The sequence below is a fragment of the Nesoenas mayeri genome (genome assembly GCF_963082525.1).
Source record: "Nesoenas mayeri genome assembly, chromosome: 1".
Classification (NCBI taxonomy): domain Eukaryota; kingdom Metazoa; phylum Chordata; class Aves; order Columbiformes; family Columbidae; genus Nesoenas; species Nesoenas mayeri.
The window spans coordinates 55,689,136-55,701,724 of record NC_137541.1 but is presented as its reverse complement, the minus strand read 5'-3'; the positions used below and the strand labels follow the sequence as shown (position 1 = coordinate 55,701,724).

The following is a 12,589-nucleotide window of genomic DNA, read 5'->3' as shown; positions in this document are numbered from 1 at the left end:
ATAAAAGCTTCCTGCTCATCTAAATGGGTCATTGCCTGGACGCCTTCCTGTGTAGCCTCATCTAGGTGTTCCTGCTCTGGCGGGGGATTGGACTAGATGATCTTTTGAGGTCCCTTCCAATCCCTAAAATTCTGTGATTCTGTGATCGCTGTTCAATACACAGACACATCAAAGATCTCAGCATCCTCTGCCCCACCTTCAGCAATGGCACGAGAACGCTCGACAGAGCCGGGCCCAGCCCGCTATGGCAAGCTCTGAGGAAGTGAAGTCAGGCTGCCAGCACCTCCTTCCTTCTTTATCTGGTGCTTTTATTCAGCACCGTAAAGAACTCCATCATTTGCTCCATCCATCGTCACTGTGCCTTCCCAGTCACCATCAGCCCCACACCTTTGCGAGGCGGAAAACGACCTTGTGTTCTCTGCTGCTTAAGCTAAAAACAGAAAAAAGAGGCATGCCTTGCTGCAGGAAAAAAATTATCGAGGATACAGATATCATCAGTAAGATAAGCAGTATATAAAAATAAATTTAGTCAATGTTTCTAAAAGTTTAATTTGACAAAGTCCAAATCTAATCACCCACATCAAATAAGCACCAGCCATAAAAAGGACTGCTTCCAGCACTGTATGGCCGAGAGCTGCTTCTTTTTTTGTCCTCTGTGTTCTGGGTCCCAGCCATTCTGTGCAATTACGCTTTACACACAGATTCAGAAGTGTTTGCCATTTTGAGGCCTATATGTATATCCTAGTAACCCAGGGGAAAACAAGTATGTTCAGGTTTAACAGAGGATGCTAGAAAGACCTACAGGGAGAATAAGAAATGGGAGTTTTGCTCTTTAACTGGAGATAATTTAAAACTGGGGGGAGGGGGAGCAGGAGTGTTTTGCTACTTCATCAAAACAGCAGACCAGTACAATGTGAGAGGTCCACATTTCCGGTGTATGACAGGCAAGCAGGCTGGTAGAAGCCCAACAGCATGTGGAAATCTGTCATTATTAAGCACATAGAGCTGTTTCAATAACCAGAGAATACATTTCTGTTAGTCCATTGAGCCTAAAATATCCACTAGCTGTTCATTTCCACAGCTGTATCAATGCCTTCCAAAAGGTCTAAAGCCACAAGACACAGTGATCACCTCTCAAAACTGTCAATGTTTCTTTTGATAATTTGTTGTTGTTGTTTGTGGGGATTTTGTCAGAAAAAGGGGAATTTCTAATTGGGGATTGGTATTGTTTTTAGCCCGGGTAACTAGCTATGGGTTAGTATAGAAATCTATGGGTTTAATAATAGCTTATTTAAGAAGGGCTTCTGGGAAATGTGCTCAAAAATGCTTAATTGAGATAATCTCCTTATTTTAAAAGATGGCATGCACACAAATGAGTTAGAAATTAAATATTTAAAGCTGCTGGCATTAGGTTGCTTGATAGTTAGGTCTTGGTTATCTTGAATTTTTATTGGAGCACCTTGAAAATACCTTATATAGCTTTTTGTATTGGATACAAGGGTACAGATTGTTATTGCTAATTCCCAGCAGAAATGTAAGTGTATAGAAGCTAAATTCCCCAAAATGAAGTAATGTAAAAATCACCTTAGAGCTTAGGGCTCTATTTCTTCCCCTTTGTACCAAGCTTTTTGGCTGATGCACAAGTTTAAGTCCTATTGGCACTGGGCCTGATTCAGACTGATTTCTCTGCAGATTTCCCAGGGGGTTAGAGGTTGCTTGGAATGCTCATTATGTTAATTTACATGAATAACCTGTTGAAAGTAATCTCATAGGAGGATCTAGTTCTATTTTATTCCTTTTAAGTTAAGTCAGAATAACTTCTAAACATGTCTTTATCTTAAATTTTTTGGTTTATTGGGCTTTTGGAATTAAGGTGAGTTGTTAGGTTTCGCTATGTACTATTGGCAAACTGTGCAAATTAAATATCTCTAAATAAATGTAAGGAGTAGAAGAAGTAGAGTACAGAACTTGAATATATAAAGTTCTTCCATGCTACCCCAGAATTTGCACATCCCCAAGGGAATTAAATTCAAAGCATACTGGAAATGAGCAATTTTCTGACAAAAGAAATCCCCCAGACCATTGAAACTCACTGACCTATACTCAGTTTTGTGATAGGAACACCAATAAGGTTAAAAGAGTTTGGAATTAACATCCAGTGTCTTCCAATGACCATGCTCATTTCTAAGACCATTAATAAAGTAAAACCTTTTCCTCAGTGACATCTGTTTTTACACAAGGTGCCTTTCTAATTCATTCACCTTGTGGTTTAGAACACTCCTTTCTTGATCTGTGCACAAAAGACAATCTCCTTTCACCATCTTTCTGTGAAAAGGGTTGGATGTAGAAAGAGGTGAATAAAGTTTGAATTTCAAAAGATCTCATTCTCCCCCAAGTGGAGAAATTCCATCTGGGAAGTGAGGTTTTGGATTTGCCTGTTAGGCAGATAGATGCAGTTGTGATCTTTGGATCTGATTTTTTAAAATAAACCATTAGGAAAGTAACATAGAGAAACCATTGTGTTACAGTGTAAAAACATTCAAAATCATAAAATAGAAATACAGATCTTAAGAGTAACATCCACTCAAGAGCAAGGCACATATCTCCCACTTTCATATCTCCCATGAAAATGCACAGGAAAACTTCATCGTGCCTTTACTAAAATTGGCCTAGAAATCACCTGCATTTCTGATATAGAATTTTATTTGAGTCCTCATTTTGTCTTATCATGACTGATTCTTACCCGTAGGTATTTTTACTTTTGGTCACGGTTATTTAAACAAGTTGCTTTGTGCTAGCAGTACAGTCCAGTAACTTTGGTGCTAAACCAGTCTCATGTCATGCTTCTTTATTCTTCTACAGGGTTATGGAAATGCCTTATGCCTATCAGTGCTGTGCTTTTGGAGCTTGTGAGAGCCACTACAAAATCTCCAGCCAATGGAACAAAGACGAGAATAGCAGCATTGACGATTTTCACAGGAAGGATGCTGGGTTGTTACAAATCCAAGGTAATCGTCATCTTTGGCTTTTAAATCGACCTGAAGGCTGTGAGCAGCCTGTGATGTTAAAGAAATCCAACACTTTTTTACAGTCACAGAGGCAGCCTCTCCCTCTCTCTTGCCCAATAATATGTTCTTCAAGCATTCCTGTGCTTAGCAAACTCATTTTTTCAGGTCTGCCTTTCAAAAATCTCACTCGCTCATCTTTCTGTCCAAATAATAACTATAATAATGTGGGAAGTGAAATCTTCCCTTTATGTGAGAGACCAGGAAGTGGTGCTGGTATGTAATCCCATACAGGAGCAGGCCAGCAAAGATCTAGTTTCTTGCCAGCCTTGGAAGGAGCAGCACATCCTTGGCTCTCCTGTTGCCCATGTGCTTCAGGATGAATCACAGAGCTTATGTGGCTACTTTGCCATAGCTGCCAATATTTTTTCCCAGCACGTCCTGGGTACCAGACAGTGAAACTACTCCCCAGGACAGAAAACTACTGTATTTTTCTTCCCCTTTGGCAAAAGGTCTTTTACTTGACCTGTTACTTGTTACATAGGTGCACCCATACGTGTTGTACCATCCTCCTGCTTTTTGTTCTATCTCCGCTCTTGCAAACCAGTAAATCTCAGGGCCAGCCCCAGCAAAAACAGAGCCAAGAATATGTGGTAGAGCAATGACACAAGAAACAGGGAAAAGCTTAGGTTAATTCTTAGTAGTCTGTCACAACAGCAGAATTCATGGTTTATACTGCTTCCTAGGCAGTTGTCACTGCAAATTAGGTAATAGAGAATGTACCTGTAAGTGATTATCTTCAGAGAAGTGATGGTGCCAACTTTTTAAATAATACCGAGTACAGTAATTCAAAACCAAGCAGGCATATGTCTGCTTCTGCTCACGGTTTGGCAGGCAAAAGGACAAGACCAGGCCTTAAATACCATGGACACCTTTGCAATTTGTACTAAAAGAAGTTTTTCTGAAAACTGTAGTATCAAATCTGGGTGTTTTTTCCCCCACAGATGAGCGTGACTTTGAAGATTTTTTTCTTGACTTTGAAGAAGATTTGAAAGCTCATCATTCAGTGCAATGCTCACCTTCTCCAGGTATGAAACAGCCAGACAGATAGGAATCCAAGCACAGTATTACCAGATATTCTAGGTGAAGAACAAACTCTGAATCTCATACTAGGACAGTAATGTGATGTTTTGCAACAGTTTGATAAGATTAATACAAATGCATTGCACAATAGTGTAAAATTTTGCACTGACGCCCAGAAAACTATTCAGCCATTAAATTAATATATGAATGTAACAAAAGTTTTACCCAGTTCTCAATCAGATCCTCACTCTGGGACCCTTTTCACAGGAGTTGATCCCCTTATCAAAGGAATGAGAGAGCAAAGACTCTGTTCTACCAAGACATAGATGACAAAAGGCAGCAGAAACTTTGCTCGCTCAGTCATTTGCAAAGATAAAGTAATTCTTCTGAACTTCACTGAGTTTTCTTGTGCTTGAACTTCTTGAACAACACGCAGTTTAGTTCAATGTCTAAGAAATACCAAACACTACTGTATCGATGTACACGGTCCGTCACAAAAGGACCCCCAGCACTTGCATTTTCGTTACAGAATAGTGCATCCCAGCTTCGCAGTGTGGCAGAAAGGAAAAAGAAATACATTGATAGAATTGCGAACCTACAGGCCAGTGATTTGTGTGAAAGTTTCCCTTAAGGCAAGGAAAGAAACACATCTTTGGAAGGATGCTTCTGGCTTTAACAGCCATGATCATAAGTTTTGCTTGCTTGATTCAGGAAACATTTTCTCTAGCAATTCTGTCATCGTGAAACATGAGCAAAAAACCCCAAGTGACAACCAGGACTTTAGTATATGTTACAAGCCAAGATTCTTGTCTGTAACACCAAATAATAATAATTTTTTTAAAGTTACGTAAAGGGGAATAGAAAAGGCAGAAAGCCAAATAATTTAGAACCGTTTGACCATCACATATTCTCCTATGGCCTAAATATAACTACTGAGTTCACGAAAACATTGCTATCTTTAAGATAAGTTATCATCAGACCCAAGAGAAAATTTAGCTTCTATGTTGATCTTTCAAATGGTATCTTAGAAAAACTTGCAAACTGACACCGTAAATGCTTATGCCTACTTGATGGCAACAGCTGTAGTTGTGTGGAGCACATTTTAGCTGCAGCACTTATGTCGTCATGGAGAAGCACAGGCCACTGTGGAGGACTAGCTTTGAGAAAGCATAGCTGGCCCTCAGCCACACAGGATATGCACCTCAGTTCTATGGAAATACACAGCAGCTTCACTCGTAATGACCTGACTTCAGCCACAGGTCATCAGAAGTGCCTCCAAAAAGGCAGCACTTCCAAATGGAAAGACAGCCTCAATTTTCTTGGTCTGTGTAGTGACATGTTATAAGGCAGCCAAAGTGCATCTGTCCTTACCCATTACATCACGCTTCACCAGGACTCCTTAGCAACCTGTCCTAGTTTAGTGTGAAGTATCTTTTCCAGTTTTCTTTTCACTCACTGACAAACATCACAGTATTTCTTGAAACTATAGGCTTGACATTCACATTGCACTTTAACTGCTGGGCACAAAAACAGACCCATAGACTGTTCAAGTTGAAGGAAACTTGAAGGACTCCTGTTCACCAGTAATGCAATATGCATTTAGCAGCATGTTGTCAAGGTCTTGGCTTCAAAGGAAGAGCAAATTTCCAGCCTTCCCTTTGGTTTGAAATTCACTGCTTGGCTGTGCTAAGAACCTGCAAAAAGCGTGAAATTTAATGTCTTAGAAATTGCAAAACTATTTTTTAGTTTACATGGGCTTCCCTTGCCCTTTTTGTTTTCTCATTTCAGGTCCCTTCAAACCATGTGACCATCTATTTGGTAGCTGGCTGATCAGAATTGGCGTGTGGACCATAGTGTGTCTGACCTTCGTTTGCAATGCACTGGTGTCTTCTACAGTTTTCAGACCTCCATTGTATATGTCCTCCATAAAACTTTTGATCGGTTTAATAGCTGTTGTAAACGCCTTAATGGGTCTGGCCAGTGGAGTACTGGCTAGTGTGGATGCATCAACCTTCGGTAGCTTTGCTCAGTATGGAGCACAGTGGGAAAGTGGAATTGGTTGCCAAATAACTGGCCTTCTCTCCATTTTTGCTTCAGAGGCTTCCATTTTCCTCCTTACCCTAGCCGCGCTTGAACGTGCATTCTCTGTAAAGCACGCTACAAAGTTTGAAACAAAATCTTCCATTGCTGGTGTAAAAATTGCCATTTTCTTTTGCTTTATGTTGGCAGTAATCATTGCGGTGATACCGCTCCTCACTGGGAGCGAGTATGGGGTTTCTCCCCTTTGTTTACCACTACCATTTGGAGAACCCACTGCTATGGGCTACATGGTAGCGCTGGTATTGCTGAACTCCCTTTGTTTTCTGGTAATGACTATTGCTTATACTAAGCTCTACTGTAGTTTAGAGAAGGGAGAACTAGACAACATTTGGGATTGCTCTATGGTCAAACATATAGCCTTGCTACTTTTTACTAATTGCATTCTTTATTGCCCTGTGGCCTTCTTATCTTTCTCGTCCTTACTAAACCTCACTTTTATCAGCCCAGAAGTCATTAAATCAATACTGCTAGTGATTGTCCCGCTGCCTGCATGTCTAAACCCACTTCTTTATATCCTTTTCAATCCACACTTTAAGGAGGACTTGGGAAGTCTGCGAAAGCAAACTTTGTTGTGGAGGAGATCAAAACACGCTAGTCTGATCTCTGTGAATTCAGAAGACATAGAAAAACAATCTTGTGACTCGACACAAGCATTGGTAACCTTCACAAGTGCCAGCATATCATATGATATGCCTACCAGCAATTCACTAATGCCATCATCTTACCAAATGACAGAGAGCTGCAATCTGTCGTCAGTTCCATTTGTTCCATGTCGCTAGTTTCGGTGGCAGTACAGAAAATATCTGTGTTTACAACATTTTTAATGCTGAAAGTAAGTATGTGTGTGTGCACACAAGCTAGAGAGTGCCTCTGAATTCTTGTTACACACATCAGAAAACAGACAATGACAAAACTTGCAGCAGGCTGAAAATCCAATACTTGAGCCTTCTCAGCCTGCTTCTGGAACGCTGGGATGAAGAGAGAAACTGAAAGCTGCTGCAGTTTGTGCAACTATATCAGCTACTCTCTTTTAAAGTAGCACTACTCAGAAAGGGCATCACTAAGTACATTACATTGGTAAGCTTTTTTTTTTCAAAGCATCACCTGATACAGTTTGTTTTCAGGGGTTGGGGTTTTTCTTCCTGTTTATTGTAATTTGGTTTTAATAATAGTTTTTCGGTGCCATGGTTGTTTTCATAAGAATCTGTGCATGGCCCTCATTCAGCAGGGTATCTCAGTGGAAGAGTAGCCTTGTTCAAGTCCTAAAGTTTTCACCAAGTAGACTTCGATGAAGTTTCATGTTCGATAAAACTGATTTAATAGATTAACTGGCACTGGGCTTGGTTTTTGGAAGTCATCTGACTTGACAAAGCATTTTTAATTGTCAGCTAAACCTACAAAATTAACATGGTGTGAAAGAATTTAATCAGGATCCTGTTAAGTGCTTAAAATGTAAGTGTAAGTGGCAAGCCATTGTCACATGGGTCTTTTTTCTAGTGAGGTTCTGGACAGTTTGGTCCTAAATTGCTACCATGCCAGTAAAATTACTCCCAGAATTGCTGCTGATAAAAGTGGCAGATGACTCATAGAATTTGAGGGTGAAAAATGCTACATAGAAAGTCATCAATACAAAAAGACTGGCATGCCGAGAGCAATTAAAGGACACCAAAGGCACTCACATAGAAACATTAATTTAAGGTAATTTGTCTAGGAACAAAACCTGTAGTCCTGCTTATGGCATAGTCTCTATCCTGTGAAAAAAAAAAAAGTGTTTCTAGTTCATGGTCACAAGTCAGTTAAAGATTTAGAGGTCACTGTGTCCTTTTGGCTAAAGATAGCCAATATTGGATAGCCAATATCCTCAGCCAAGGCAATATCAAGTAGGAGTGAAGAGGTTGTATGATCTGTGTTCTTAGCACTGATGCAAGCACTACTGGGATATTTCAAGCAGTTCTTGCATTCATATGCTGTAAAGAACATTGTGAAATTGAAAATGATATGAATATCATAAATTTAAAACAGCTTAAGAAAGAAGTAATTTGATCACAGTTTTTAAGTAGCTACTTCTGGAAAACAGAATTTTGAGAGCAGACAACTACTCAGTCAAGAGAAGAGGAATCTGGTAAGATCGACTGGAAATTGACATTAGGGATATGCAGCATAGAAATAAAGGTGCAAATTGTTGGCAGTGAGGGTTGTCAGCTTGTGGAGCTCTCTGTCACCAAGAATCTCTAGATTCAAATTGGGTATATTGCCAAAAAAGGTATTGGAGCAGCTATTGGAATTCATGGAATTCATTTAGTTTAGGAAAAGATTAACACAGAAGTTCCTCTCTGTCTTTAAATCTGTTAATACTTTGCTGAATCAAGGCAGGTATGTTTACACAACAGAAGCATCCCAGTTAGAGAGGAAAGACTTCAGGCCTTTGCCAAGTCTACTGTCAAAATATCTCAGACAACAGAGCCACCTTCACTTGCCTAGAATGAGTCTCTGACCTTGGCCAAGCCATCACAGGATACGCCAGTATTCTCCTCTTGGAGCTGGCACCTTTTGTTCAAGTGAGCTGATCATTTAAGACACAAAAGTGCAGAAATGTACTTTTCGTTATTGTTAAAATAACTCCCTGAGGAGTAACATTTAATAGCCCAGGACACACTGCTCAGTTAATGGCCACTCAACCTCCAGGTGAATGAGACTAATTTTTTAACATTACCAAGGTTAGGCTAGCCCAGTAATTAAGGTAATCAGTTACAGATGATCTCTGTTGTTCATCTGTTATTCTATATAAAACTTCCTGGAACTCAAGGGACAGATTTTCACAATGAAGAATTTGTTGCCAACAATGGATATGCCTTGATTTTCTTGTCCATTCGCACTGGCATGTTTTTAGTTTTGCAGTTACAGATGCCATCAGTTGACTTTGGCTGGCACGTTCGTCCTTCAGGAAAAAAAAATCAACCAATGCCGAAATTATGTATGATAAAGTCATCTGAGTACTTATCTTAATCCTTTATCTCTTGTGGCTTTTGAAGCAGTGCAGCATACAGCTGGAGAACGATGCCTGAAACCACTTTGGATTAAACAGAGGATCAGTCAGCCATTGCACAATACCTATTACCATGTTTACTTAGCTTTAATTTAACTGGGGTCCATCTGTGCTGCACTGCTTAATGTCAGTGAAATTCCTTTCAGCTCGCTATATTTAAGAAGTTTGTAAAGTGATTTGAGAAGCAAAATAATGTTATAAATGTAAAGACTAGTTAAAGAAAGCTTCTTTTATCAGAACTTTTTTAGCTTGCAGAAAGTCCTAAGGGCTTGTGTCTTATTTTTATAAGCATGTTTGAAATATTTTGATCAGATATTTTAAACTTGAAATTGTTAAAATTCATTTAATAGATTTTTAAAGTAAAATGTGTAAATATAGAACTGTATTTATTATTACAGTGAAATGCAACCACAGTAAAGGACATGAGATTAAGGCCTGTACAGTTTCATATTGATATTTGCTATATTTTCTGCTCATATATATTACTAAATTCATTATCTGTAAATAATATAATGTAAATGTGTAGTGATTGTAAATAGGTTACATGCTTTCCTTTCTATCAGTGTTCCAAACATACGTAAGTTGTAATAAAATGTGACTACACAGTGAAGAGCATTTAATCAGGACCTAACAACACCTCACAAAATAGCGTGCATCCTCAATTAATCCTTCCCAAGCTGTTGTAATACTTACACTAACCTCCTCAGATGTCCGAAACTCTTGGCCAAGTAGAAATTACAGGTTGCGTGCTCTCATTAGGTGCCCAGGGAGAACAAATAAAATGAAGAATAGTGTTTCATCTGAAGACAGACTGTCTTTTACCAAAACTTCGCTCGCAGACCCTTACGAACAGATTCTGCTCGCTGTCTGTGTCCCGGTGACAACTTCTCACACTTGCCACGTGTGAGACTGGCACCTCCAACCGTGTGACAAGGACAAGTGGCAGGTCTTGCGATGGATGTGGGTGAGTTGCCAGCAAGCTGCAGAGCTCACTGGACCACATGAGGTTCTGCTGTCCTAGGCTGCTGCTTCTGGTGAGACAGCAAATTCTCCCACATGCTTCCTTACTTTCTCTCCAGTCCCTTATGTGGCTGGCAGAGCGGGTCAGGGGATTACCAAACAGCTGGCAAAGCTCATCTGATGTACAGCAGAGAGGCAATAGCACCATCACATATGAAATGCAGAGGATGCAGATGCTGAGGGCAAATGAAAGGTGTTGCCCAGAACATGGGACTTGGCAAGAGTCAGGTTGTTCAGTCTGCACGGGAAGTTACAGCTCAGTTAAATAAAAGACGGGCAGCATGAGCACAGTCATGTCATCATCTGGGCTTTGAGGAAAGGCAAGACAGGGGATGCAATCCCTTTAGGAATGACTGTAGCACAGGACAGTTGCATGTGCTTGGTTTCTCAGATATTGTGATTGTAGGTCATTTCTGAAAGAACCTGAAAGAAAGGGGTAAAATACCAATGAAGTAAAAACTCTGAGAAAGCAATTGTTTTGTCAGGAATTCACTCCATATAGTAAATAACAGATTTAAAATATTTTTTTAAAAATTTCCTAGATGCAAATTGATCTTAGCAGGGAGTGTGCAGGTTCTCAGCATAGATAAGGGGGCTAGAGCAGATGGGGTCATTTCAGCCAGAAGGGCCAGTGGAGAAGTAATAATTTTAGTTTCAGACTAATCTTATTCAGATGGGACAGAACCAACAGTGAATGGGGATCAGAAAGACATTAATTACCTTTAGGAAGAAAAAAAACCCAAAGCATTGCATAGATAGCACAGGGAAGTGCATGAGCCAGGGAGCAGAGAGGGCTTCAAGAGACAAAAAGCAAACAGGAGCAGAGTTTGATGAGATATTAAGAAAGGCGGTGGAGTTTTGTGAAAGATGAAGAGCTCAGAGTGGATACAAAAGGATAGAAGCAGTGTGATGGCTGAGGAGATTGAAATGTTGAGTAAAGAAGCAGTGAAGATGCTTTCACATGTTTATTTGCACCAGACAGCATATGTAATATTAGAGCTGGGAGCCATAAGGGAGAAGAATGAAATTGTGTTATTTGAGGAGGGGGATACTGTAGTTTGAACATGGAAGGGAAAGAGAATAACTGCAAAGGAAGGATAGGCTGGTTAGTGAAAGCCTCAATGCAGAAAGGGAAAAAAAAAGGCATCAAGGTTATACATCTTGGTACATGGAAGGAAATTTTTATTTTTGTACCAAATAGTGAGCAGTAGTGCCTGTGGTCACAACATCAGTGTTCCAGGCAATGTACTATCACACATAAGTACAGGTGACTTCTCCCTTAAAGCACTCATGCCACTGACGCGTAGCGTTATCTGCAATAACAACTGAAGGAGAGTTTCCTGCAGGCTCATGCAATGGGTTATTTAGGTAGAGCAGACAGAGCACGCCACCCACTTGCTGCTCTGGCACACCAAATACATCACTGAGTTTTATCTGGGAACTTGGTCCTCAGGGAAGCTGCAGATACCTGAATGGCCAAGGAAAAAAATCTTGTCAGAGATGCAAGTGAAAGCCATAAGGAAAACTGATGACCTGTAATAAAAATGGATGAGGATAAAGGCCAAACCTGAGCAGATGCCAGCAGAGAATTACAGAGAATGATGCTGCAGGAGAAATGCTGCATCAGCAGGGCATGCGGCTTCAGACCTCGTTCCCAAAATGGGGGAGAACATCCCTGGGTAATTTGGTGGTCATACTTGATCTCGAATTGAGACCAACAAATTGCACAGTCCTTGATGTTGCTCCTGCTCCATGTTTGCTTTCTGCCTTAGTGGCCTACATATATTAGACAGCAAGAAAGGTGCTGCCACACAAAATATCAAACTATCTATCTCCTATCATCTACAATAGGAATTTCAGCTTTACAGTATTGGGCACCACTGATTTCCTCTGACTGCTGTATGAAAAAATGGAACGAATAATCTCATTATCAGACATTTCTCTGTCATCAGTTTAAGTTGCTGTATGAAAGTTAAGGTCTTGCTGAAAAACCTCATTACTCAGCCACTTAAGAAAGGCTCAAATAATTAAAAATGTTTGTGGCAAACTAATGTCTTCCCATGCTTTCTTGAAGGAAGAACAAGTGGAGATGGAAGAGTAAGAACGTGAATACAGGAAAGCTAACCATAAAAGATCAGAACTAGGATCACAGCAGTGTTAGAAAATCCTTTCCAGATCCATGAGGCACAGGAGTTGTGCAGATCCTCAGGTGCTGGAGGAGAACATAGCTCTCAAACAAGTAGACCTGTATGGCTTCCACCAGCAAAGTATGGACCAACATCTCCACCAACCACAATAAGCACCTCATGCTGTCTTTGAATAACATGCCAAACAA

At 40.2% G+C, this 12,589-nt stretch overlaps 1 protein-coding gene across 1 annotated transcript in view; it reads left to right on the top strand.

Annotated features, from left to right (window-relative positions):
- Positions 1–6,967, top strand: part of LGR5 (leucine rich repeat containing G protein-coupled receptor 5) — a gene marked incomplete at both ends in the record, with an annotated part of 89,018 nt that extends 82,051 nt beyond the window's left edge. The window contains 3 exons of the mRNA XM_080363604.1: positions 2,863–3,008; positions 4,010–4,093; positions 5,877–6,967. Of these exons, the coding sequence (XP_080219730.1) occupies positions 2,863–3,008; positions 4,010–4,093; positions 5,877–6,967 (1,321 nt within the window). The remainder of the gene's footprint in view (positions 1–2,862; positions 3,009–4,009; positions 4,094–5,876) is intronic.
- Between the last annotated feature and the right edge of the window lie 5,622 nt (positions 6,968–12,589).